The 27,329-nt window shown below is 40.7% G+C and overlaps 2 protein-coding genes across 7 annotated transcripts in view; one reads left to right on the top strand and one right to left on the bottom strand.

The window, feature by feature from the left end:
- Positions 1–15: 15 nt before the first annotated feature.
- Positions 16–26,480, top strand: PALB2 (partner and localizer of BRCA2). 5 transcript variants are annotated; one of them, XM_045875166.3, is made up of 13 exons: positions 20–217; positions 2,165–2,224; positions 2,363–2,465; positions 4,620–6,080; positions 8,998–9,665; positions 10,230–10,301; positions 12,476–12,637; positions 14,353–14,438; positions 15,042–15,203; positions 16,239–16,355; positions 20,911–20,998; positions 23,949–24,097; positions 25,989–26,480. In XM_045875166.3, exons 1-13 carry the CDS (start codon positions 170–172, stop codon positions 26,194–26,196), a joined length of 3,384 nt encoding a protein of 1,127 aa, XP_045731122.1. In that variant the 5' UTR covers positions 20–169; the 3' UTR covers positions 26,197–26,480. The 5 variants fall into 5 exon arrangements, 4 of the variants coding, with proteins under 4 accessions (XP_045731122.1, XP_045731121.1, XP_045731120.1 ...); XM_045875165.3 differs by having other exon boundaries at positions 8,851–9,665; XM_045875164.3 differs by having other exon boundaries at positions 4,620–6,098; positions 8,851–9,665.
- UBFD1 (ubiquitin family domain containing 1) overlaps positions 6,660–27,329 on the bottom strand; it is a 55,321-nt gene continuing 34,651 nt past the window's right edge. The window contains exon 7 of one of the 2 annotated variants that reach the window (XM_064592809.1): positions 6,660–6,808. In XM_064592809.1, coding sequence (XP_064448879.1) covers positions 6,737–6,808 — 72 coding nt within the window. In that variant the 3' untranslated portion in view covers positions 6,660–6,736. The remainder of the gene's footprint in view (positions 6,809–27,329) is intronic. The other variant, XM_064592810.1, reaches the window with a different exon arrangement.

Genomic DNA, 27,329 nt, shown 5'->3' with positions numbered 1-27,329 from the left:
GGGGAGACGGCGCGCGGTTCCCGCATGTGCAAGCTGGTGGCGCGCCGGGGGTGTCCCGGGCGCCCGGTTTCTTTCCTGGGCGCCGCCGGGGCCCAGAGCCCGCCGGAGCCCTCGTGTGCGCAGGCCCGGGGCCGGCGACGGCTGCTCCTTCCGTCCGGCGGCCAGCCCAATGGAAGAGCCTCCCGGGAAGCCCCTCAGCTGTGAGGAGAAGGAAAAGGTGCCCTGGGTGTGCGGGAAGGGCTGACTCGGAAGTGACTCCTTGCCTAGGATTTTACCGTCCGGGGGTGGCAGTGATCTCTGACCTACGCTCTTTGGACTCAGCGGGCACCGGGAATGAAAATATGAAGAGCCCTGTGCTCACGTGGAGGCATTTAAAGAACAAATTTTCTTACAGCAGTGATGCATAAATACGAAACGTAAAAATCTGGATAAAGCCAAAGTCCCCTTTGACATTCTCCCCACCCCCACACTTATCAATCTTGGCTTCTCCCACCCGCTCCCTTAAGTAGATCTCTGAACAGCTTGATGCTTCAGATCTTTTCGCGCGTGTATGTGTGTGTGGTAGACGGAGGTGGGTGATTTGGAAGGTTGTGGTTATATTCCCTAACCACCAAAAAGTAGTGTGTATTTTTTGTTCACAAATGGTATGAGCTGAATGGTTCTGCAACTTCGATTTTACTTCTCCAGGTTTCATCCATGTTACTTCATGTTAAGCTACCTTACTTTTTTTTTTTTTTTAAGATTTTATTTATTTTTTGACAGAGAGAGAGACAGCGAGAGAGGGAACACAAGCAGGGGGAGTGGGAGAGGGAGAAGCAGGCTTCCCGCTGAGCAAGGAGCCCGATGTGGGGCTCGATCCCAGGACCCTGGGATCATGACCTGAGCCGAAGGCAGACGCTTAACGACTGAGCCACCCAGGTGCCCCAAGCTACCTTACTTTTTAAAGTTCTGTATAGTGTTATGTATTATGGAAGTGCCATCTTTTCATTAGACATTACTGTAATGAGAGACTTTTAGGTTGTTTCCAGCTTTTGCTTCTACAGCAGTGCTGCTCTGACCAATCCTTACCCATGCCACCTTGTGCTCCTGCTTATGATGTTAGCCTGAATGTATCTGTGCTGGCTGTTCCAGGCATTGTGCTAGACTCTTCGTTCACATTAGCTCATCAGTCCTCTTATCCAAGCCTACCTTCCCGTGGAGGGTGAGATAGGTCATTTACAAGTCAACAAGATAGTTCTTAAATGTTGATAAGGTTGGTGATAAAGAGGACCCTGTGAGAAGCAAACTAGCATAGAGATTAAGAGCACAGATTGTAGAATCCAGCTACCTGGGTTTGGATCATTCCATTGATAAACTGTGTGATCTTGGACAAATTGCTTTCCCTCTGATCTTCCCAAAGCTAGCTCCTTGCTCCTTCGGGTCTGGGCTCGAAAGGAAGTCCTCAGAAATGCCTCTCTGGCCACCCTACCTAAGGTGGCTCAGGCACTCTCACATCTCCCTGTTGATCTGGGTATTGATTACCATGTGATATCATCTTGTCTGTGTATTCGTTTTCTTGTTAATTATTTGTATCCCTAACTTGTGTGTAAGCTTGACAACTCTAGTTCTAGCATCTGAGACCGTAATTGAGAGTGGTTATCAGTTATTGTTCCAGGGACTACAGATACCTGGACCATTAACTGACAAGAAATTCATTTGTTGGACGAATGTCTGAGGATGACAGCTCCGGCCACCTTAAGGGATCTCACAGTGAGATGGAGGGAAACAGAAGTAAATAGACAGCATAGTATATAATAAGTATTGTGATAAAGGAAGCACAGTGGAGAGGTGGAATGTCCCACCTGGATTTCAGGAAGGACCTAGAAGTCTACCCTGGGGGAATAAAAATCTAAGTTGAGGCTTGAGGAATCAGTAGGACTTAGCAAAATGAGCTGGGGAGGAAACGCTCCAGGTGGTAGGAACCATTTAGGTAAAGGTGCTTAGGTGTTGGAGAGCTTGGTGCTTTGTGAGAACTGAAAGTAGTGTGGACACCTGCTACTCCCTCTGTCTATTGCTGAGGGACCTGCTAAGCACTGCTTACTTGGGCCTGACAGGCACTGTGTCCATTCTCTCTGACTCTTCCTTTCTACCTGCTCAGTATTGTTTGCTGTTTTTCTTCTTCCAGTTGAAGGAAAAATTAGCATTCTTGAAAAGGGAATACAGCAAGACACTGGCCCGCCTTCAGGTGAGTGAATCTTATTCTCTCAAACTGAGGTATTGTATAGGATGAACTATATACAAACAATTCTTCGTAATAATAAAGCTTTAAAAAGATACTTCTTTTTCTTAAATTCGTTCCTTGAGCTGCTTTTGTTTTCTCTAGCGTGCCCAAAGAGCTGAGAAGGTTAAGAATTCTATTAAAAAAACAGTGGAAGAACATGATTGCTTGCTCCAGCAGGAAATTTCACCACAGCTAAACCACTCAGGTAAAGCTAGGCCATTTACTTATGCTTGCTTTATTATTCATTTTCCAGGTATATTTGGTTGTGGATTTTTTTTTTTCCATAACCAAAAGATAGAACAAGCAATAGACTCTTTTTAAAGTGTATGTATAATTCAGTGGTTCGTTGTGTACTCATAAGATTGTGCAAACCATCATCATCATCTAATTCCAGAATTTTTACCACCCCAAAAAGAAACCGTGTACCCATCTTACTGCCAAACTCTGGAAACCACTAATCTACTTTCTGCCTCTGTGGATTTACCTATTCTGGACATTCCATATGAATGGAGCCATATAATATGTGATCTTTTGTGATTGACTTCTTTCACTTAGCATCATGTTTTCAACAGTCATCCCTCTGTACTTACATCCAAGCGTGCATCAGTACTTCACTTCTTTGTGCAGCTGAATACTATTCCATTGGATAGATGTGCCACAATTTATATATCCATTCATCAGTTGATGGACATTTGGGTTGTTTCTACTTTTCAGTTATTATGAATTTTGGCCATTATGCTGCTATGAACATTCATATGCAAGTGTTTGTGGAGATGTATGTTTTCGGTTCTTTCGGGTTTATACCTAGGAGCAGAAGTGCTGGGTCATATGGTGATTCTATGTTTAACCTTTTGAGAATCTGCCAAACTGTTTCCTGCAACATCAGTACCACTTTACATTCCTACCACGATGCGCAAGGGTTCCAGTTTCTGCACATCCTCACCAAAACTTGTCATTTTCCATTTTTAAAATTATAACCATCCTGGTGGATGTGAAGTGGTATCTAATTATGGCTTTGATTTGCACATCCTAGTGACTGATGATATTGAGCATCTTCTCATGTGCTTATTGGCCATTTGTATATCTTCTTCAGAGAAATATGTATTCAAGTCCTTTGCCAATATTTTAATTAGATTATTTGCCTTTTTATTGTTGAGTTTTAAGTGTTCTTAATATATTCTAGCTATTAGATCCTTATCAGATACGTTGTAAATATTTTTCCCCATCCTGTGAGCGGTGAACTATTCTTTTGGTTGGATTGTTTGTTTAGTTGCTCTTTCCCCTCTCAACTTTTAGAAATTATATTTATTGTGTAAATATTGGAAAGATGATTTTTAAAAAAATAAGTATTTATATATGTACAGAGAAAAAAGTCTGGCCAGAAGCATTCTAAAAAATAATGGTCATTACTCATGTTAATAGGTATTTATAATCATAAAATTGGAGGCTATTAAAATTACTTGAGCAAAAAAAAAAAAGGACATGAAATAAAAAATTAGGTGAGATGGTAGGGGGAATGGGAAGGTGTTGTTCAGAGGGTACAGAGTTTCAGTTATACAGAATGAAGAAGGTGTTGTTCAAAGCATACAGAGTTTCAGTTATACAGAATGAATAAGTCCTGCAGCTTTGATATACAGCATGGAAATAGTAGTTAATAATACTGTGTCATATACTTGAAATTTGCTAGGAGAACTGATCTTAAGTGTTCCCTCCACACACATACACACACAAAATCATAACTATGTGAAATGATGTATATATATATTATATATATATATTTTAAGATCTATTCATTTGAGAGAGAGAGTGTGGGGAAGAGGGGCAGAGGGAGAGGGAGAGAGAGAATCCCAAGCAGACTTCCACTGAGTACTGAGCCTGACACAGGGCTTGATCCTACACCCTGAGATCATGACCTGAGCCAACATCAGGAGTCAAATGCTTAACTGACTGAGCCACCCAAAAATGATGGATATTTTAATTAGCTTGATTGTGGTAATATTTCACAATGTATACCTATATGAAAACATCTCATTGTATAACTTAAATATGTATAATTTTATTTGTCAATTGTACCTCAGTAAAGCTGGAGTCAAAAACTAAAGAAAGATGATTGCAATAAAGAATAAATTATCTTTTAGTTTAAAATCATTTTTTCCAGCACAATTCTGTTTTTTACATTTACTTAAAATTATTAGTGTATTAGAATATTAAAAATTTGAACTTTGATCTGCCTGAATGAAATACCATTGACTCTTTCATAAATAAATGTAGTATTTTAATATAACATTTTAAAATAAATAATGGGATATTTTTTGTTTCATTTAAAAGGAAATTATTAATTATATAATTTTTTTCTCAGAACCCAAAAACAAAGTATCTCCTTGTGACACATTACAAATCAGCACCCATCTGGATAAAGAAACTGGAGAAAAGACACCTATCACACTTGACATTGAGCCTGAGTCCTTTAACCCTGGACATGGCCCTGTGGAGGAATTACATATACAAAGAACAGGTGATATCCAAGAACATTTTCCCTACCAGGTCAGTGGCTCTGAGAAAAGGCAGAGTAAGCTGCCAGGGAGAAGAAAAAAGCAGAAGAGAACATACACTGCACAGGTGAGAGAATCTTTCTTTGACGCGGATTCACTCATACTCTCTGGAAAAAGACTAAAGGAACAGGAGGAAATCAATGGAGAAAATCCTAGGACACCTGTAAATGAAAGAACTTATTTTTCAAGTTCTACGTCTGACATCCCTGGTTCTCCAGCACCAGTGACAGAAACTAATGCAAGAGATGTATTAATTCCACCAACTGCCAAACCACAAAGAGGTGTCGATGCACTTGTAAGAGGAAAGAATTTCCCCAGGATGCCTACGCTTGCTTCATTTACTCTGTCAAATAGCAGTAGTGGTACGCACCTTGAACATAAGCCTCCTAAAGGTGACTGTGAACTCACTACTCACAATCTGAAAAACATTAACCCTGCTTTACCTGTAAACCTAGAGGCACAAGGCAGAAAAATGACGGTCTGTACAGATAACCCAGAGGTAAACAAAGCTGTAAGTGCAAGTGACCAGCTGCCTAGAAGTCCTGACTTAGAGGCAGATAATTCATACTCTATAAATAAATTCACTTATGATAACTTATCAGCCAATGAAAACCAAAACTTAAAAAGACAGAATCACACAGAGAAGTCTTTAACATCTCCCCATAACACTCTTGATGGTAGAAATGAAAGTCTTCAGGAAAATGAGGTTGTAAGTCAGTCTAAGAGTCTTAGCCCAGAAGTAACCTCTTCTGCTTCTGCAGAAAATGAAACACATTCTTGTACAATGCTCGAAGGCCTTCTATTTCCCGCAGAATATTATGTTAGAACGACACGACGCATGTCAAATTGCCAGAGGAAAGTAGCCCTGGAGGCTGTAATTCAAAGTCATTTGGGTGTCAGAAAGAAAGGGTTTAAAAATAAAAGTAAGGAAGCAACTAAAAATTTAAACCTTTGCAGTGAGGAAACTGGCCAGAGTGAAATTAGAACATCTGACACATGCACAGGACAACCAAGTTCAAGAAGACCTCAGAAAGGTCTCTTGTTAACTGAAGTCAACTCTCCCACCGGGCCCACTAACAATAACCTTCCCAGGAAGGCAGTTACCCAGCCATCTGGTAGAAGACACGGAGGAAAAAGAAAGTCAATCTCCCTGCCTGTACTGGATCATCATGAACTACTTTTGCCAGTTCCTGGCACAGCAGGTGTTAATAGATCCAAGGAAGAAGTCACCTTACACAAAGATCAGAATGAAAAAGCAATTAGTCATGGTAAGAAGAGAATTAAAGGTAAATCAAGATATGGTTGATGATGGTAACCAATACTTACTATGTGCCTGGTACTTTTTTTTTTTTTTTAATTTATGAGAGAGAGAATGGGGGGAGTAGCAGAGGGAGAGGGACAAGCTGACTCCATGCTGAGTGTGGAGCCCGACGCAGGGCTTGATCTCAGGACCCTGAGATCATGACCTGAGCCAAAACCAAGAGTCGGATGCTTAACTGACTGAGCCATGCAAGTGCCCTGTGCCTGCTACTTTCTAAATGTTGTGCAGATATTAACTCCTTGAATCATCACAGCAAGCCTACATGAAGTAGAATCTATTTTTAGCCTCACTTTACAGACTTACAGAAAACTAAGGCACAAGGAGCCTAAAGTGACTAATTCATTCAGGTGACAGAGCCAGGATTCAAACCTGGCTATGTGGTACCAGAATTCACGAATGTGGTTGAAAAGTTGATATTGAAAAGGAAAATATATTAGATACTCACCTAAAATTAGTATTTATTCATACAACACAATCTATCCGTAGAGAAAAGTTTTATGACCTACAGAGGAAGTGTTTTTGAGGTAAAATGAAATGTGTGTCAGTGTGTGAGTCCACTAACAAACTCTCTTAGAAATGACCGTGTAGGGGCACCTGGCTGGCTTAGTCCATAGAGCAGGAGACTCTTGATCTCAGAGCTGTGAGTTTGAGCCCCACGTTGGGTGTAGAGATTACCTAAAAATAAAAAAAATTTTTTTTTAGATTTTATTTATTTATTTGACAGAGAGAGAGACAGCGAGAGCAGGAACACAAGCAGGGGGAGTGGGAGAGGGAGAAGCAGGCTTCCCGCTGAGCAGGGAGCCCGATGTGGGGCTTCATCCCAGGACTCTGAGATCATGACCTGAGCCGAAGGCAGACGCTTAACGACTGAGCCACCCAGGCGCCCAAAGATAAAAATCTTAAAAAAAAGAAAAGAAAAGGAATAACTGTGTAGTAAAATGCAGTACGTCTGAGCAACTTTTTTGGGTAACATATCTACTATAGCCTCTCTCAGGTCTGTGGGGCACAAGATTTTGGAGGATAGTAAATGATGTAATTTAAATATTTTTATTTATTTACTCTGTAGTTCTCACATTTGATAAAGCAAGCATAACTAGATAATTCACTCTGGTTCTGTATTAGACATCAGCAAACTTTCTTACTGTAAAGGGCCAAATAGTAAATATTGTATTTGTGCTCCATCACAGCTAGTCAAGTATAGTGGGAAGGTAGCCACAGACAATATATGAATGTGTTCCAGTAAAACTTTGTTTACAAAAACAGGCAGCTGACTGTTCTATAGCATTTGGACACAGACTTTGGCCTATGGGCTATAATTAATTAATTAATTCTTAATTAATTAAAAGACCATAATCCTTATGCCTTTTTTTATTGTCATCTTTAAGCCAACAAGAATACAAAGCAATCAGAATGTAGGACAATCTAGTAACAAACTAGAAACATTTTTTTGTGTACTTTGAAATAATCTGTGGTGATTTTAGTATCCTGCTGCTACATTAAACATTTTTTTTTTCTTGAGGTGACCTTCACATTACATTAAATTAACCATCTCGAAGCAAGTGAATAATTTACTGGCATTTAGTATATTCACAGGGTTGTGCCACCAGAACCCCTACGTAGTTCCAAAATATGTTCATCACTCCAGAAGGAAACCCCATATCCCTTAAGCAGTTCCTCCCCATTTCCTCCACCGCCCCCAGCCCCTGGCGACCACCAGTATGTATTCTAGCTGATGGATTTACTTGTTTTGGATATTGCATGTTAAAGGAATTAATACAATATGTGACTTTTTGTGTCTGGCTGCTTTCCCTTAGTTTATTTTCGAGATTCATCCATGTTGCAGCACGGATCTGTACCTTATCCTTTTTTTATGGCTGAATGATACCCACTGTATGTATGTGCCACCGTTTATTCATTTATCAGTTGATGGATGCAGCTTTCCCCATCTTGGGCACTACTCTAGCTTCTGACACCCAAGCATGCTGTGACAAAGTGTCTGCAGAGGCAGTTGGGCCAACTTGCCTACATTTTGAATCACATAGAATGCCAGTTGCTGTAAGAGTAGTAAATTGCTCTGCTTGAAAAGGGGACTTGATGGGGCCCCTGGGTGGCTCAGTCATTAAGCGTCTGCCTTCGGCTCAGGTCATGATCCCAGAGTCCTGGGATCAAGCCCCACATCAGGCTCCCTGCTCGGCGGGAGGCCTGCTTCTCCCTTTCCCACTCCCCCTGCTTGTGTTCCCTCTCTTGCTGTGTCTCTCTCTGTCAAATAAATAAAATCTTTAAAAAAAAAAAAAAAGAAAAGGGGACTTGAGTTTTCTTCAGTAAGACGAGCCAGCATTTTGTAGACTGTGCTCTGGGAGCCTGTTGGAATCATGTTTGATGGTTGGAATCATAGTTTTTTTAAGAGCAGAAAGGACTTTATAGAGATTCTTAGTCCAGTTCCCTTAGGAGAGACCAGGGAAAAGGTAACAGTAGATCAATGGCAGAGCTGGGACTAGATGCTGGTCTTCCTTCTCCCAGCTAATGCGGTCAGCACCATACTGTTTTGGTACTGCTAGTTAGCCACCACCCTGTGCCTGGCTTTTGAACCATACACTGAGGTTTCAGAGTCCTGGATGGGAAGAGTAATGAACATTTTGCACTGCCTTGGCGTTTAGATGCTCACACCCTGTTGGGTGTTGGATATTTGTTGTTACTGTTGTTACTTTCTCTTTTAGGGAAGGAAGATCATTGTCAAAAAGAGGACTCCCTTCCTTCCAGAAATAACGCTTATCTAGCTTTGGATTCTGTTGCGTTCAGGGCTTCATTTCAGGAGAATGAATTGCTAAGTTTAAAGCAACTGTCATCTTTTCTCAAAACCACAGACTTTCAGTTACCTGATGAAGTCTTTGGACCTCTTAAGCTTGAAAAACTGAAGTCCTGTTCAGAAAAACCAGTTGAGCCTTTTGTATCAAGCATGTATGGGCGGATGCACCTTAAGGAGGGAAACTGTAGCGTTTGGGAAGAACTGACTCCTCAACAAATCGATATTGAAATGGAGGACTTGGAAGAGGAAATTCTTGTTCTCCCGGGAAAAGCACAACCTAAAACATCAAACCTAACAAGCCAGTCTCAGAAGAAGGGCCTTCCTTCATCCATATTACTTTTCACGCCTTTAAATACTGGTGCGCCCGAGGATAATAATAGGCCCACAGCAGATGTGTGCTCGCCTGCTTTCCCCACCTTAGGCGCTACTCCGGCTTTTGGCTCTCAAGCACACTGTGAAAAAGTGTGTGCAGAGGCTGTCGGGCCAACTTGCTCTACACCCCAACTTCCTCACTTAAAAGACAGTGATCGGAAACAACGCAACAGTTGGGCTAGCCCGTCAAAATCAGATTGCAGCCTTGTTGTGTCAGGGAGGGAAGGACAGCCTTCCTGTGACTGTGATTCTGGCCCCCAGGCAACACCTCTTCCCCCTGAGTCAGTCCCTCTCAAAGACAGTCAGCTGTGTGGAAATCCACACCCGGAGTCGTGGAAACAGTCCACCGAACAGGTACAATTGGCTTCCCTGGTGAGATTTTCTAAGAAGGAATGAAATATCCTAGTGAATTTGGACAGCATGTGACTTTCTTTCTTTCTTTTTTTTTTTTTTTTAAAGATTTTATTTATTTGAGAGAGAGAGAAAGAGAGAGCACATGAGAAGGGGGAGGGTCAGACGGAGAAGCAGACTCCCTGCCGAGCAGGGAGCCTGATGCGGGACTCAATCCCGGGACTCCAGGATCATGACCTGAGCCGAAGGCAGTGGCTTAACCAACTGAGCCACCCAGGCGTCCCAGCATGTGACTTTCTTACACGTTGGCTTCTCCGTGTTTAAGAATAATTTAACATGTCTCTTTGATACGACTTCACTGTAACCATTAAGTTCAGTTGGGGGAAGTCAAGCTATTAACGTATTTTTAAAATAAAATTCCCTTTGTCCTTGAGGAAGCAGGTGCATATAGAGTTTGGCTGCTGTGTCAGAGAAAATAACACATATCAAGTAGACATGATGATGAATGAGCAATGCAGGCAGACATCTATAAAGCCTAGATTAACGGTGTGACTTTTATTTCCACAGACTGAAGTAACCGACCTTCCTGCTTATGATAGCTTAAACCCAGGCCACCTTCAATTGGTTTCAAAGTTAAAGGTCAGAAGACTGTTCTTATAATGTGTCTTGTGTCTTACATGTAAAAAAAGTTAGTGAACTGCTAGGAATATTGGGAAGAATTTGATCTATAGCTTCTCATTCGTAATTTAACACTTAAACTTGGTGAAACAGATTCAGAAAAACATTTAAATTCTTTGTTTTTCACAATATTTAGCTGTATTTATGTTTTGAGATCTTCTCCAGAAGTTTATACATCAAGCCATTGCCAAGAACAACGTAAGCTAGGTAACTCAACTTTGTATCTAAATTTAAACCAGGCATTTTGACAGAGAGGGAGAAAGTCATTCATGACCCTCCTATCCAAATGGTGTAGTGTTTCTAGAAGGAAATGGTGATTTATTAGAAAGTGGGTAGATGTTCTAGATTATAATGAATGGTTAATTTTTCATATGCTACGTGATATAATATTTCTGAGAAATAGAAGTTACAGTATTCTGTTAGTGGTATTTCAGTAAATCCCAAGAAGTGGATTAGACCTGTGTCCTAATTAACTTCTTGTACATGGTGGTTGAAGTAGCATGGTACAGAGCACGGTGTCTCAGTCTTTGCACTCTGGACATCATGGGCTGGATAATTCTTTGTTGCAGGGGCTGTCCTGTGCATCGTAGGACATTTAGCAGCAACCCTGCCTCTACCTGCTAGAGCCTAACCCCAGTTATGATAACCCAAAGTGTCTGCAGGTATTGCTAGATACCCACCAGGGAAAGGTTGCAAAACCCCTCCCAGCTGGGGACAACTGGTTGTAAAAGAAAGCTTGAAACCCACATAAACTGTTTCTGCCAGCTACTGGCTGCGTGACCTTGGACAAAGTATTTACCCTCTGAGCCCCAGATTCCTTTTGTTGAAAAGATATATAGTAATGGTCAAGCTATTCTTGAATCGGTTTTAATAACCTCATTTCTTAAAGAATCAACCATTTCATTTGTATTTTTCTAATTTGTAGGTAAAAAAGTTTTTATTCTAATAAGGTTTTTTGTCTGTGTGTATTCAGTTACACCTCTCTCTCTCTCCCTAGTCCCCATTTTCTCAAGTATTTTTTGCCTGCATCAAACTTAAGAGATTTTCCATTCTGTGGGTCTCCCCCAAAAACCTAGTTTTTGGTTGTATTGATTGCTAATTAGGTTTTTTGGTTTCCTGTTTGATTTATTTCTGTTTTTACCCTAAATAGTTGCTTCTGTATTTCATTGTGCTTACTTTCTTATTCTTTTACTAACTTCTTGAACTGTTTTCTTACTCTATTTTTATTTTTTTTGGTTTTTTGGGTCAGTGCCTTTATGATTATAAATTTCTTTTGGCAATAACTACTCTGGCCACGCTCTGTGTGTTTGGATACACGGTTTACTTTCTTGTTCATTTGGAAATACAGTTGACTCTTGAACAACATGGGTTTGAACTGCAGAGGCCCACTTACACGCAGACTTTTTCTTTTTCAGTAAACGCAGTACAGAATTGTAAATGTATATTCTGTCCCTTATGATTTTCTTTATAACATTTTCTTTTCTCTATACTTTATTATATAGTATATAATACATATAACATGCCAAACGTGTTGATTGACCGTTTATGTTATCAGTAAGGCTTCCTGTCAGTAGTAAGCTATTAGTAGTTAAGTTTTGGGGAAGTCAAAAGTTACATGCACATTTTTGACTATGTGGGAAGTCAGTGCGCCTAACCCCCACGTTGTTCAAGAGTCAATTATAGTATGTTGTTTCAGTTTTATTCCCTCTTCAACCCATGGGTGGTTCATCAGGATGTTTCATTTACAAATGGGCAAGTTCTTATGGGCTATGTTTTGTGATTAAATCTGAATCTGTTCCATTCTGGAGCTACACACTATACATTTTTAGATCTATCATGATAGATGTGTGTGGGGGCAATTTTTTTAGTACATAATTTTTTTTTTTTAAGATTTTATTTTTGAGTAATCCCTCCACCCAACGTGGGGCTTGAACTTAAAACCCTGAGATCAAGAGTCACATGTTCCACCAACTAAGCCAGCCAGGCACCCCGCTCTTTCTTTTGACCTATAGAAAACTTTAATCACATTTTGCTTGGTATTTAATCCTTATGACCCAACACTTTTCATACTTATTCTTTTCATGAAACAGACCCCAAGTATCGCCTTAATGTAACTGTTGTTGCTGTTATTTCAGAATCCTTCTGGTTCCTGTTCGGTGGATGTGAGTGCCATGTGGTGGGAAATAGCAGGTTTCAAAGAGCCATGTATCATAACTGCCTGTGAATACGTAGTTTCTCTTTGGAAACTTCTCAATACTTGGCAGTGGGAAAAACTTTATTCCTGGCACTTCATAGAGGTAAGTCAGAATCTTAGAGCTGATAGCGGTCTTTACAAGCATTTACATGGTAATGTAGATGGGCAACTACCGAAAATGGGACCCACGACCATGCAAGACAGAACCGAGATGAGTCATGCTTCCCACCATTTCATTATGAAAATTTTCAAACATAGAGAAAAGTTGTACAGTAAGCACCCATATACCCACCATGTAGACTACAATGAACCTTGTGCTTTGTTTATTTTATCACGTTTTTTGAGAAATGGATTTTTATGCTGGACGTGTTGGAGAAGCTTGGAATTTTGTGTCTTTTCTGACTCTAAACTTGCTGATACCCGTGTTCCATACCCCTCACCAAAGCATTGTTCCTGCTTTTCTTTATGTATTTTCTTCTAGTCCTTGTCCACCTTCATATGTGTCTTACATGCCTGCAATCCTGGTGTGCTTAAAATTTTTAAATCTGCCTTTCCTCACTTAACATATGAACATTTTTCCATGTTTCTATATAGTCTTCATACTTTATTTTGAATTTTATTTTTTTTTTTACCTTTATGGACGTATGATTGGCAGAATTGTATTTAAGGTGTATAATGTCATGATTTATATTTTATACACTCTGAAAGGACTCCCATAGTCAAGTTCATTAACATGCATCAGCTTGGGGCGCCTGGGTGGTGCAGTGGGTTGAGTGCCCAACTCTTGGTTTTGGCTCAGGCTGTGATATCAGGGTCTGCACTCAGCACAATCTGCTTGGATTCTCACTCCCTCTCCCTCTGCCCCTCCCCACCCCACACACTCTCCCTCTCTCTCTCTCAAATAAATAAATAAAAATAAACAACAAAAAAGCATGTATCAGCTCACATAGTTTTGAGGGGTTTTCTGTTTGCTTTTTTTGTTTGTTTTTTTGTGAGAATGCTTATGATCTACTCTTAGCAAATTTCATTGTTCTCCAGTATATCCACAGCTTCTGGCACCATGCTTTGCATAGTAGTGCTCAATAAGTATTTATTTATGTGAATAAACTTATTATTTTTTTGAATAAACTTATTTTAAGATTTTCTTTTGAGAGAGAGAACGTGAGCGGGGGGAGGGGCAGAGAGAGAGAAGCAGGCTGCCTACTGAGCACAGAGCTCTACATGGGGCTTGATTCCAAGAACCTGAGATCACAACCTGAGCTGAAGGCAGACACTTAACCAACTGAACCACCCAGGTGCCCCTTGAATAAACTTTTTTTTTTTTTTAAGATTTTATTTGACAGAGAGACACAGCAAGAGAGGGAACACAAGCAGGGGGAGTGAGAGAGGGAGAAAGCAGGCTTCCCGTGGAGCAGGGAGCCTGACGTGGGGCTCGATCCCAGGACCCTGGGATCATGACCTGAGCCAAAGGCAGACGCTTAACAATTGAGCCACCCAGGCGCCCGAGTAAACTTACTTTAAGTGGCTGCACAATGTTCCATTTGTCCACATGGCAGAATTTATTTAATTATTCCTTTATTGTTAGAAGTGTAGATAGTATTAAATAAATACTCCTATACACACAGTTTTGCATAAGTTTATTTAGATTTACAGCTTATAGAAAGAGGGTGTTTGCTGAACTTTCTCACATTTGTTTGATATTTGAAACTATCCTGGTGCAGTGAGAATAGAAGAGAAATGTGACAAATTTTGGAAAATTTAGATTAATTAAAAATGAAACAATCAAGTATAATTTTTGGCTTTTTTGGTTTTATTTAGGTTCCAGTATTACAGATAGTTCCAGTGCCTGATGTTTGTAATCTCGTGTGTGTGGCTTTGGGAAATTTGGAAATCAGAGAAATCAGGTATATAATTCTCAAGGAGTAGTTTTTTCTTTTCTCTTTCTCTTTGTCTCTGTCAGCTTGTTTTGAGTACAAGTTATAACTTAGGCTTGAATCTTAGAATCTAAATTTAGGGACACCTGGCTGGCTCAGTCGGTAGAGCATGCAACTTTTGATCTCAGCGTTGTGGGTTCAAGCCCCATGTTGGGTGTAGAGATTACTTAAAAATAAAATCGTAAAAAAAAAAAATCTAAATTTAGATCCAAGGGAGATCTGTTTTTTTAAAAAAAACAAACAAACCCTATCAATGGAATGATATCCCTGATTGAAGTTTCCATTTAAAATTGGAACTTTAGGGCGCCTGGGTGGCTCAGTTGGTTAAGTTCTGACTCTTGATTTCAGCTCAGGTCATGATCTCAGAGTCATGAGATCAAATCCGGCATTGGGCTCTGTGCTGGGCGTAGAGTCTGCTTAAGATTCTCCCTTCTTCTCCCTTTGCCTTTTCCCCCTTTCTAAAAAAATAATAATAAATAAATAAAAAAAAATAAAAATAAATTGGACCTTAGTCCTTTCATATTGAAGGCGTACTTCTGACTTCTCCACATTTTCCTTTATACTTGGTTTTAGGGCATTACTTTGTTCCTCTGATGGTAAACGTGAAAAGCAAGTACTACTGAGTTCTGGAAATATAAAAGCTGTGCTTGGCCTGACAGAGAGGAGGCTAGTCAGTAGCAGTGGTACCCTTTGTGACCAACAAGTGGAAATCATGACATTTGCAGAAGATGGAAGGTAAGATGGTTGGTTTTATTTATTAAAGAATGCTTTTATCACGGGCTTTTGGAGAAAGTCAAATCACTAGCCTCTTGTTTTTCTGGGCTGTAGGTATTGTATACCAGGTTCTACCTCAACACTAGGCTGTATCGTGGAAGCAGTTTAGAGAAGGGGAAGCTCGATTTAGCAGGAGGGGAGCGAGTGGAGTGGAGAGGCTCAGCAAACGTAGTTTATTCTTTCTTCAGTCTTCTTTGAGATCTCTGTGTACACCTTAAATATCACAAATGTTTCAGGATCCTAGACTCTTTTCTTGTTCCACACTTGGTTTCCGTTGCTTCAATTACCATCTAGATGCTGACTCTTGCAAACATATATTAATAGCTCTGAGCTCTTTCTCAGCCTCTAGACCTGCCTATCTATTAGGCATCTTGTGGGTATTTCAGATTCAACATGTTGAAAATGGAATTCATAGCATCTTCTATGTCTCTTACATGCTTGTTACACTTTATTGTGGTTATTTGTCTTTTGTAATAACAGAGGGCTTGGACCTTGTTTGTCTTATTTATTCCTGACCCTTTGTAGTAATCTAGGCAAGAGACAAATAATTGCTTGCTTAAATTAGCAAAGTATTAATGGAGACGGGGAGAAGCAGACAGATTTGAGAAAGAGGAGACTAAAACCATTAGGGCTTGCTGACTGAGTAGGTAGAGAGAAAGGAAAGAGAGTAATGTCCAGGTTTCTGTGTTTGTCACTGGGTAGACAGTGGTACAATTTGCTGAGATAGGAATGCAGAAAGAAACACAAGGTTTAAACTGAGAGCTGGCAAGTTTAATTTTGGATATGATGAATTTGAGGTGCTTGTGAATATGTCCAGGTAAGTAGTATGAAAGTAATATATGTTCATTGTAGAAAGTTTAGAATACACATTTTCTAGTTGAAATTTTTTCTGGTATTAGATTAGTGTGTATTATGCATAGTTCAGTAATATGTACAAGGGCTCCTTAGAACTGCTTTGGTACAAAGTGCTGATTTTTAATACTGTTTTAAATGCAGAAGCAAAGAAAAACAATTTTTGATGTCCCCCGAAGAGACTGTACTAACTTTTGCCGAGGTCCAAGGGATGCAGGAAGCTCTGCTTGGTACCACTATGATGAACAACATTGTTATTTGGTAAGCTTTCTCTCGAGGTCCTCCATTTCCTCATCTGTTAATATACCTCTAATTTCACAGGGTTGTTAATATTAGATAAGAGACTCTATAAATATAATTGTGTTTGGGGCACCTGGGTGGCTCAATCGGTTAAGCGCCCAACTCTTTTTTTTTTTTTTTTTAAGATTTTATTTATTTATTTGACAGAGAGAGACACAGCGAGAGAGGGAACACAAGCAGGGGGAGCAGGAGAGGGAGAAGCAGGCTTCCCACTGAGCAGGGAGCCCAGTGCGGGGCTCGATCCCAGGACCCTGGGATCATGACCTGAGCCGAAGGCAGATGCTTAACAACTGAGCCACCCAGGCGCCCCTAAGCGCCCAACTCTTGATCTCAGCTCAGGTCTTGATCTCAGGGTCATGAGTTCAAGCCCCACTTTGGGCTCCATGCCCAGTATGGAGCCTACTTTAAAAAAAAAAAGATTGTGTTTTGTTTGTTTGTTTTTTACTGTCAGAAGACATATACTTGTCTCAAGAACATCATATTAATTCAGACATTGTGAAAAAGATCAGTCTGAGTAGACTATTTTAAAATAAATGAAATTTTACTCTTGTCAGAAAGGTACAATTGTGGGCGCCTGGGTGGCTCAGATGGTTAAGCGTCTGCCTTCGGCTCAGGTCATGATCCCAGGGTCCTGGGATCGAGTCCCGCATCGGGCTCCCTGCTCCTTGGGAGCCTGTTTCTCCCTCTGCTTCTCTCTCTCTCTCTCTGTCTCTCATGAATAAATAAATAAAATCTTAAAAAAAAAAAAAAGAAAGGTACAATTGTTTCTGCTTCTGGTTAATGGCTTTTATCAGGCCAACTCTCTTACCTCAAATACCTACAAATTCTGAACAAAGTATAAAAAACAACTATCTAAAGGCACTGGGGAGTGAGAAAAAGAAGAAAGATACTGGAGAGGGTTCAACAGGAAATATCAGTGGGCAAGTTTCCTGTTCCTACGGCTTTTAGCTAGAAGGCTAGCCCTAGTCTGTGCACTGAGAGACTGAAAGCCTGATAGAAAACCTTCTGTCCTACTGGCTTAAAGAACCAAAGGACAGAGTTCAGGGTGACCACAGTAGCTAGAAAGTAGGGAGAGAAATCCCCAAAAAAGAGAGCCAGAGAATGAGCCTCAAATTCTGGCTCTAATATTTACCTAGTAATCTGGCTGGCCTTTAAACTACATGTGCCCAGGGCAGACTCGAAGCAGCCCAGGTAAGGCATAAAAAACTGAATTGGGTTTTCAGCATTTGGAATTTTAGTTGAGGCAAATTAACTGTTTACTAGGGGAAAAACAATCAGTATTCTTCAGAGGAATCTAACAGAATCCAGAGTTTATGTGACATGTTCTTAATAATGTCTAGAATACAATCCAAAATTATAAAATGTATGTGTTTAGATGAACCAAATTAATGAATTTGTAATAGAAAGACCAGAGTCAAGGAGTCCCCAGCCACCTCTCTTTTCTGACCCAGGGAGAAACATACCCAACCAAAGGCATTTTCAAAGTTAATTTGTATTAAGAGTATAAGTTGGGTTTTGTTTTGTTTTTTTGTTTTCCCAGAAGCCCTCTTCTTTAACTGATTCCTTAGGGCCAGGATGGGTCTTGGTAAGAGGAAGTTGTGATATTAATGTCCTTGCTACCCTACCTCTTCTGCCCTGTCCAACCCTAATCCTCTAGTAATAAACCAAGAAAGCATGGTCCTTGAGAGAATCTTTATCCCCTCCCCACCAGGGAGCCTCTGAAATTTGACCATGTTCTAATCTGCCAGGAGACCCTGTTTTCAGATGGCCTACTGTCTAAAGCAGCAGATTTCCACTTCTGGCACTTTGCTCAGAGTTTGTGCATGGGGGTCTTATTTGAGGACAATATTCTTTACAAAAGTTGTCTTTTCTATCCTTTCTGCTATTTTAATAGTCTGGACCTTCATTATTTGGTTCCTGGACTATTAATATAATCTAGTAATTGGTCTCCTTGCCATCAATCAATATCCTGTGTCCAGATCTTCTTTTATACTATTACTGTATTAACAACGTCCTTTCTCCCACCCTCCCTGCTCTCCCCAAGAAGTAAAACCTTCAGAGAGGCCCACACTTGTTTGTTTTCTTTAGCTTCCCTTTCCCCAACGCTTTGGGGAAAAAATTTCTCTCCAGCCAGTCCATAGTCCTTAGCTCCAAGTTTTCTTCCCATCCTTCAGTTCTCCCTTTTTTCTGATAGTAATCTTTTGGCATTTTACATATAATGGATCACAACAGAATTTGAGGTTGGGGAGGGACCTTTCTACTTAGCTTCTAAGCTTAAGTGTGAGTGTAAGCAGTATCTTCAGCCCCATAGTTGCCTTGAGCTCTGTTGTAATACCTCAGCCTTCATTGACATTTCCCTCTCTGAATTCATATTTCCCTTATTTTTTTTTTAAGTTTTTAAATATTGCCCTTATTTTTAACTTAGCATAGGCTAATTTGTGTCATGGAAGTCTTTGAAGATAGGGACATATCTTCTGTCTATTCTCAGTGCCTGCCTTAGCTCCGTGTTTAGGGTACTTAAAGATGTATAGATCATATTGTCTATCAAAAGCTATCATTTGGGGCGCCTGGGTGGCTCAGTTGGTTAAGCGACTGCCTTCAGCTCAGGTCATGATCCTGGAGTCCCAGGATCGAGTCCCATATCGGGCTCCTTGCTCAGCAGGGGGTCTGCTTCTCCCTCTGACCCTCCCCCCTCTCATGTGCTCTCTCTCTCTCTCATTCTCTCTCTCAAATAAATAAATAAAATCTTAAAAAAAAAAAAGCTATCATTTGCCTTTTGGGTTCTATATACTTTTATATTTACACATACTAGTTGGTCACCTTCCCTGTTTAACTGCTGATGTGTTAAATGTCTAAAGCGATTCATGTTATACTCAAGGTTCAAGTGGCGCTTTTAGAACCTCTTGCTGAAGGTCTAAATATTTAATCTTGGTCAAGCTATATTAACTGAGCACTCATCTTTCAATCATTTAGTAGATATTGAGTCTCTCCTTAAATACTGCTTTCTATGAGAGATGTAGGTATGAATCCTCGTTCCCAAGGCCTTTAAAGTCTAGTAAGTAAATAAGATTGCTTTACAATTCAAAGTGTACGATTCCAATACAATTCCCTTACAATTCAGACAAGGTCAAAGTGAGAGAAATTCAGGCAGAGTGCTTTGGGACTTGGGGAAAGAGCAGTTACTAAATATAGAGCATGTACTAACCTCTGTAAGGGATAAACCCTTTGTTGTTCCCACCTTGCATATGCACACGAGCATTTAGTTTTTCTTCTTCAGTTTTTATACACAGAACCTGCTCCACAGAAAGTTTGGACGTGTTTGTTGAATTAATACATTATACCCTGTTACATTATATATTAAATTAAAAATGAGGTATATGGACAGTACTGTAGGGAAGTGGAGGAGAGGAGATTTCTGTGGGTTGGTGCAGACTGGGAGAAGTGAGAGAGTCTAGGTTGAGCTCCTGCCGCTGGGAGGAGGCAGGACATAACCGAGGCTGTGAAGGAATGGAAGGGCATTGGTGGGTAACAGGGATGGGAATTGGTCAGTAATGGGGAGGGCGTTGGGAGGCTAGCTTGAGCAAAGGTGCAGAGCCAGGAATATGCATAGTGGGGGTAGCAGTGAGTAGTATTGCAGCACTGGATTCATGAGGATAATAAATACCATGAAAAAGAATATGGACTCTTATCTTGAAGATTTTTCATCAGTAGCATCCCAGGATAGAGCAATTATCAACATCACAAATGCTCAATAATGCTAAGGAGTGGTTCCAACAGACTTTTTCTCCTTTAAATTCACCCTCCTTCTCTCTTTCATTTTTACCCCACCTTCGTCTTCCTTTTTCTCTTCATTATCTTGGTCTAGCTCTAGAGACAGAATTATAAATCTGTTTTAGGTTAGTCTCCCATCTAACCAAATTTGGTTTCCTGACCATTGTCTTTCTTTTTTAAGATTTTATTTATTTATTTGACAGAGAGAGACACAGCGAGAGAGGTAACATAAGCAGGGAGAGTGGGGGAGGGAGAAGCAGGCTTCCCGCCGAGCAGGGAGCCCGATGTGGGACTCGATCCCAGGATCCTGGGATCATGACCTGAGCCGAAGGCAGACGCTTAACAACTGAGCCCCCAGGCGCCCATGACTATTGTCTTTCATAGAAAATTTAGGCATAATAAGAAGTGTGACAAAATCATAATGCAAGAGCCATACCGTGTGCCTGATTTCAATACCTAGTCAAATGAGATAAGGGAAAACTTTTCTCATGGAGTTTGGAGAGATTTATTCCTAGTGATGTAGCAGATTCAATCTAAGGCTGAACTGTCAGGTTAAACTACTGGCAATGTTAACCAATTGTCCTTATTTTTAGCTAAATCTGTAACTAAACAAAACTAAGGTACCATGTCCCTTAGTTTCTCCCTTGGTCACCTCCTAAAGGATGCTGTGATAAGTAAGAGAATATTATGTAAAAACCAGTTTGCTGGAAGAATGTTATCAGCTTATTCATTTTTGGTGTCTAAGGAATTTAAAAACTGGACAGCTCCTGAAAAAGATGTACATTGGTGATTCCTACCAAGCTTCAGTCTGTCACAAAGCCTATTCTGAAATGGTAAGTAATCTATTGGGATCGCTTTGTGTCTACTTTGTGTGTTGCTATTGGTCTCACTGAGTAAGAGCGGTAGCTTAGTAAGAGGTAATTAACAGACCCTTTCTGTTGCCTGTTTTTTTCAAAATTGGATAACAGTGTTTGTCCTTGCTTGAAATTCCTGGATGAAAATAAGTATTGGTATAATGTGACAGCTCGGTAAGTTTTCTGGCTGTATGTCCTAAGAACAACATTTATTTCTAGCTGTGAATTTGTACCAAGAAATATCATGCCTGTTACCAAACTTGTCTCAACCACATTGCCATAAATGATGTATGATGTGACTGAATGCCCTCAGAGAGGGTGTTTAAATGGTCCTAGACATGTATGTCCCTTAGGCTTTAGTGTTCTCACATAGAAATGAACACAGCTTCTCAGCCATTGTGTTAGTAGACGTGGCTTACGGTCTAGTATGGACATCTGAACAGGCTGAAGGCAGCTTCCCAGGAGTGAGGGGTCATTCTTAAGTACCCACCGTTGAGCCACAAGCAAAGGCAGTAACAGGTGGCTCCACGCTTGTGTGGAAACTGACTTTCCCAGCCTCAGTGGCAGCCCTGTGCACATCAGCACCCCCGGCTTGGAATGCAGAGGACACACCTTTCCCTAGGATCTGTGGAATTGAACTCAGAAGTTGTGTAATCTTAGATAATCTGTCACATTATCTTGTGGCTTTTTTCTTTCTTTCTTTTTTTTTTTTTTTTTTACGATTTATTTATTTGAGAGAGAGAGTAGGAGGGGTGGAGGGGCAAAGAGAGGGAGAGAGAAACTTAAGCAGACTCCACGCTGAGCACGGAGCTTGACACAGGGCTCGATCTCTGAGCTCGCGACCTGAGCCGAAACCAAGAGTCGGGCGCCTAACCGACTGTGCCACTCAGGTGCCCCTGTGGCTAACTTTTTTCATCCTTAAAATAAGAGGGTTGGTTTCATCTCTGGAATTATTACATTTCTGTACCAGGCATTAAAATGACTTCATATCTTTGTTATTACAACATTAATACCTACCTGATCGTCAAACTTTTTTTTTTTTTTTAATCTATATATTTTTTTAATTTGACAGAGAGAGACACAGCGAGAGAGGGAACACAAGCAGGGGGAGTGGGAGAGGGAGAAGCAGGCTTCCCGCTGAGCAGGGAGCCCGATGCGGGGCTCGATCTCAGGACCCTGGGATCATGACCTGAGCCGAAGGCAGCCGCTTAACGACTGAGCCACCCAGGCGCCCCATGATCGTCAAACATTTAACATAGAAATGTATGAGATAGTACGTAAAAGTTCTCCATGAAGCCAACCTCTGGAAATAAGCTAATATTTTAGTGCAGGAATCGGCAAACTTTGTAAAAAAAAAAAAAAAAAAAGACCAGGTGGTTAAAAAAGACCAGAAGGTAAATATCTTCAGGTCTGCAGGCCACATAGTCTCTGTTGCAGCTGCCCTGCCTCGGTGGCACCAAGTCTGCCATAGACATGGGTGTGGCCATGTTCCCTGTAAACCTTTTTGGATAATAAAACATTCCAGAACTTGAATTTCATAGGATTTTTTTCATGCATCACAAAATATTTTTCTTCTTTTTTCCTGCCATTTCAACATGCAGAAACCATTCTTAGCCCATGGGTCAGACAGAGATGAGCACTGAGCCAGATTTGGCTTGTGGGCCATCATTTGCCAACCCCTAGTTAAGTATATGGCATCGAGCCTTTTCTTGACTTGGGTTTCTAATTATTTTATTTTATTTTTTTTTTATAATTTTTTTTAAAAGATTTTTTATTTATTTATCTGACAGAGAGCACAAGTAGGCAGAGAGGCAGGCAGAGGGAGAGGGAAAAGCAGACTCCCCGCTGAGCAGGGAGCCCGACGCGGGGCTCGATCCCAGGACTCCCGGATCATGACCTGAGCCGAAGGCAGCCGCTTAACCGACTGAGCCACCCAGGCGCCCCGACTTGGGTTTCTAATTATAAAAGTAATTCATTCTCATTATAAAAATGCAGTCATTCTAGAAATGTATAAAGTAGAAATGAATGTTACTAATCTAATATGGTTCTATAATTAATTTTCCCCATTTTACCCCCAAAGAGAATTACTTCCAATATCATACACATCTATGTGATATGTATGTGTCCACACACAATAATGTTATTATGAGAACATGTCATTTGAAAGCCGGGAGAGGTCTGTAACACATTTTCCCACGAAGACAACCCTAGATGATGATGTCTCTCTCTCTTTTTTTTTTTTTTTAAAGATTTTTATTTATTTATTTGACAGAGAGACACAGCAAGAGAGGGAACACAAGTAGGGGGTGTGGGAGAGGGAGAAGCAGGCTTCCCGCCGAGCAGGGAGCCCGATGCGGGGCTTGATCCCAGGACCCTGGGATCATGACTTGAGCCGAAGGCAGATGCTTAACAACTGAGCCACCCAGGCGCCCCGATGGTGTCTCTTTTTGGTCACTCTTACTCTGTAAGTGTAAATAGGCTATCTGCAGACTGGCCTAAAAATCCAGTCACCACTTACAAGATGATTTTTACAGGAAAATGTGTTCCGAGTTTTCAAAAACCAACTTACCAATGAATATCTGTAGTGTGAGGACTCGCTCCTCATGTTTATATGCCCTCTTTCCCTATGACTGCGTTTTCCCAAATGGATGGCATGAGATGTTAGTTGTATCTAAGGTGGAGGAAATTAACGAGGCCGCTAGGTTCCCACCTGCAAGGCTGGCTGTGCCCTGTGCTAGAGATGCTAGAAGTCCAGCTCTGTGATCATCTCAACAGTTTTTTTGCCCGAAAAATAATATGAGCTAGTGATTAAATCTTGCATACTTAAGATACTATTGATCATTCTTGTAATTCTTTGGTTTTGTCTCTGCCAACCCTTTCTTCTCCCTCTTGCTGATTTATTTGGTTATTAATTTTTCTCTTAAATTAGGGGCTCCTGTTTGTTGTTCTGAGCCATCCTTGTGCCAAAGAGAGTGAACCGCTGGGAAGCCCTGTATTTCAGCTGATCGTGATTAATCCTAAGACCAGCCTGCGTGTGGGTGTGATGCTCTACGGCCTTCCTCAAGGGCAGGCTGGAAGGCAAGTGTGTGTGGCATTTTGGAAGACACTTGTGCAAATACAAAATCCAGATACTTTGTGTCACTTAGATGAATGGAAAACATGCAGTACTGCAGAGCATTGTAAGAATGTTAAGAAGTAGGAAGAAGTATAAAGCTTAGTAGATCTGAGCCAAACCCCAGATTCCCTACATGCTGATCCCCACCAGTGCGGAGTGGGATAGGTATTTTATGTGTACTCAGACCCTGTTTTTTCCCATAACAAAACCATTTTGAATACAAACAGTAATTAGTGTTCTCTACAAAAATGTCCTTTCCGTTAAACCTAGATTAAGAAAGTTTTAAGTGTTAACTTTAGGAAGGCATCTTTTCCTTTGAAAACGGACTGAGTCTCCATCCTGTAAGCAGTTGATACTTATCTGTTGACTGACAAGAAAATCCACTTATCAGTGATACAGTTATTGGCATCCCAGCGGTTCTCTGAGTTATCTAGAGCTCTTCGCAGCAACATCTGAATGTGTCATTCCCAGAGATCACGTTTATTATCGTTTGAAATTAGCAGCAAAGACTGAAAAATAGATCTAGTAAATCAAGATCACAATGTGTAGCTTTAACAATTTACAAAGATAAGGAACCTTGATAGGTACAGTGTATGTTTTTATGTTGCTTTGAGTCTTGTGCAAAGTGTGCTGGATCAGTGTTCTCAAAGACAGTCTCCCTCCCTATGCACCTAGCCAGCGGTGGCATTTCTGTAGATGTTCTTAGCTCAACAGGAATGTCATAACAATCATCTGCAGTACATGCTTACATATAGAACCTGTTTCTTTGGATTTGAAGAGAGAACTGTAGTCACTGGCCCAGAAATTGAGGATATAGAGAAGTACTCGATCAAACATTTCCTTCATCACTCTTCAAACCCATTCATTTAGCAAGCCTTGGAACCTATCCGGTGCCGATAGTAGATAGTAGAGGGCACTACTGCTTCTCATCTCGTAGAAATAGGAGAAAACTAGAGATTATTGCTCAGTGTGCAAAATGCCATGAGGCTTGCAGTGTTTGCGAGCACAAAGGATGGAGGGGTACCTAACTGACAGTGGAGGGCTGGGGCAGACTGTCAGGGACGACTTTATGGAGTTCCAAAAGATGGGTTAGGAGTCAGCCACACAAAGTTGGGTGGGAGCCCAGGATAAAAAATATCTTTCAGGTCACTCAGAATATTCCCTGAGGGTTGACCATGTCCCAGGCCCTCTGCTGGGCCCAAGCCCTCGTGATTAACCCCCTCTGCTGGGGGTATAGCAGTGAGGAATAACAACTAATTTATATTAAGCACTTCCGATGTATTAGGTATTGTGCTGAGCTTTTTATATCAACTCCTATCATATGCCCTTTTCACTGATGAAGTTGAAGAACTTGCTCAGGGTCACACAGCTCTTGCTTTGTTAGAATTCAAACTCAGGCTGCTGACTGCAGAGCCCCTGTCTTAAAAAGACAACCAGGTTTCTGCTTTGTGATGTTTACATTTGGTAGGAGAGAGACCCACCAAATATGGAAATAGGATAATCTCACAAGTGAAAAGAAAACAGGTAATGCGATGGGGAACAGAGTACATGTGTACACTTCTGTAGACGGGAGATTGGGTCTGACCTTTCTACAGAGGTGACAGGCCTGAAAGATGACAAAATCCCAGGCATGCTAAGCTAGCATCTGCTAAAGAGAGGGCAGAGCAAGAGCAAAGATGCTGAGGTGGACTGAGTTTGGCCAGTTTGAAGAGTCCTGGGGTGGCAAATAATAGGCATCATATTTATAGGTATTTTTGTTCCTATGGTTGCTTTGGGGAGCATGATTTTGGCTTAACGAAAAAAAAATTCTTTCAATATGTGATTTCAGTGGTTTCTTCTCTGCTTGATAATTAGGTTCCTGGAAGGAGACGTGAAAGATCATTTTGCGGTTGCAGTACTAACTTCTGGAACGATTGCCATTTGGGACTTACTTCTAGGTCATTGTACTGCTCTCCTCCCACCTGTCTCTGACCAGCATTGGTCTTTTGTTAAATGGTCAGGTACAGATTCTCATTTGCTGGCTGGACAAAAAGATGGAAATATATTTGTATACCGCTGCTAATAAGATGAAAACACAGTGTTCTGGATTTTTTGACCAGTTAGTACTTTTTAGAGTTGTAACTGTAAAGAATATCTGGGTGACATTTAAAATAATTACTTGTATTCATTCAGACACATTTTTTATTCTGATGGTAGTGGCACCACTGATCTTGAATGTTCATTTAGACTTACTTTGGGAGAAAGGATTTTAGGTTGATTTTTGTAATTCCTCACGTCTGCACATTTGCTTTTAAAGGTGTACATAAAGCTTCAGATATGAATAAATATTTATTTTGATACATTTTACTTGGCTTATTTTTTCCTATCCTTTTATATGGTCATTTTCAGAACAACTAGTTATTTTACAACTAGAATATTGTAACTTGCATAATAAGTAAATTTCAGTTAACTTAGGATACTAACATGCAATATACTTTTTATGCTATTTTTTTTTTTAAGATTTTACTTATTTATTTGACAGAGAGAGACACAGCAAGAGAGGGAACACAAGCAGAGGGAGTGGGAGAGGGAGAAGCAGGCTTCCCGCCAAGCAGGGAGCCCAATGTGGGGCTCAATCCCAGGACCCTGGGATCATGGTCTGAGCCGAAGGCAGATGCTTAATGACTGAGACACCCAGGCGCCCCTCTGTTACTTCTCTTTTACAATGTTCACTAGCGTGGGTTTTGCTAACTTCATTATTTCCCTTTGATACATGTGCATAAAAGATTGAGCTTTCTCTCTTACACTTGTTCTGTTCCCATTATCTCTAGCGTAAATGAGATACTTTTATTTGTTAGCACATCATAGATAATAGAGAGCTTTTCACAAAGATTTCATTTACCCGGGATCCTGAGAAATACATCATCTATAAGATTGTTTTTTTTAAAGACTTTATTTATTTATTTATTTGAGAGACAGCATGAGAGGGAGGAGGGTCAGAGGGAGAAGCAGAACCCCGCTGATCCTGGGACTCGAGGATCATGACCTGAGCTGAAGGCAGCCGCCCAACTGTGCCACCCAGGCGCCCCTCATCTATAATATTTAAGAGTTAAGAAAACAGTAGAGGTAAGCAGTAATTCTAGTTCAGTAACGGTTGAACAAACACTGAGCACATACTTGAAATAGTAGGTATGAAAATGATTGCCATGAGGCTCA

The sequence above is a fragment of the Mirounga angustirostris genome, unplaced genomic scaffold (genome assembly GCF_029215605.1).
Source record: "Mirounga angustirostris isolate CCGP_5_RB_7025 unplaced genomic scaffold, mMirAng1.0.hap1 SCAF_5, whole genome shotgun sequence".
Taxonomy (NCBI): Eukaryota; Metazoa; Chordata; class Mammalia; order Carnivora; family Phocidae; genus Mirounga; species Mirounga angustirostris.
Note: the sequence above shows the minus strand (reverse complement) of the source record. Positions and strands in the feature narration are given on the sequence as shown.

Excerpts from the sequence above, each read along its gene's own strand:
- PALB2 (XM_045875164.3), top strand. The coding sequence starts at position 170 with ATGGAAGAGCCTCCCGGGAAGCCCCTCAGCTGTGAGGAGAAGGAAAAG. Across the intron at positions 2,466-4,619 it reads ACCACAGCTAAACCACTCAG|AACCCAAAAACAAAGTATCT; the intron begins GTAAAGCTAGGC and ends TTTTTTTCTCAG. Across the intron at positions 16,356-20,910 it reads ATGAACAACATTGTTATTTG|GAATTTAAAAACTGGACAGC; the intron begins GTAAGCTTTCTC and ends TTGGTGTCTAAG.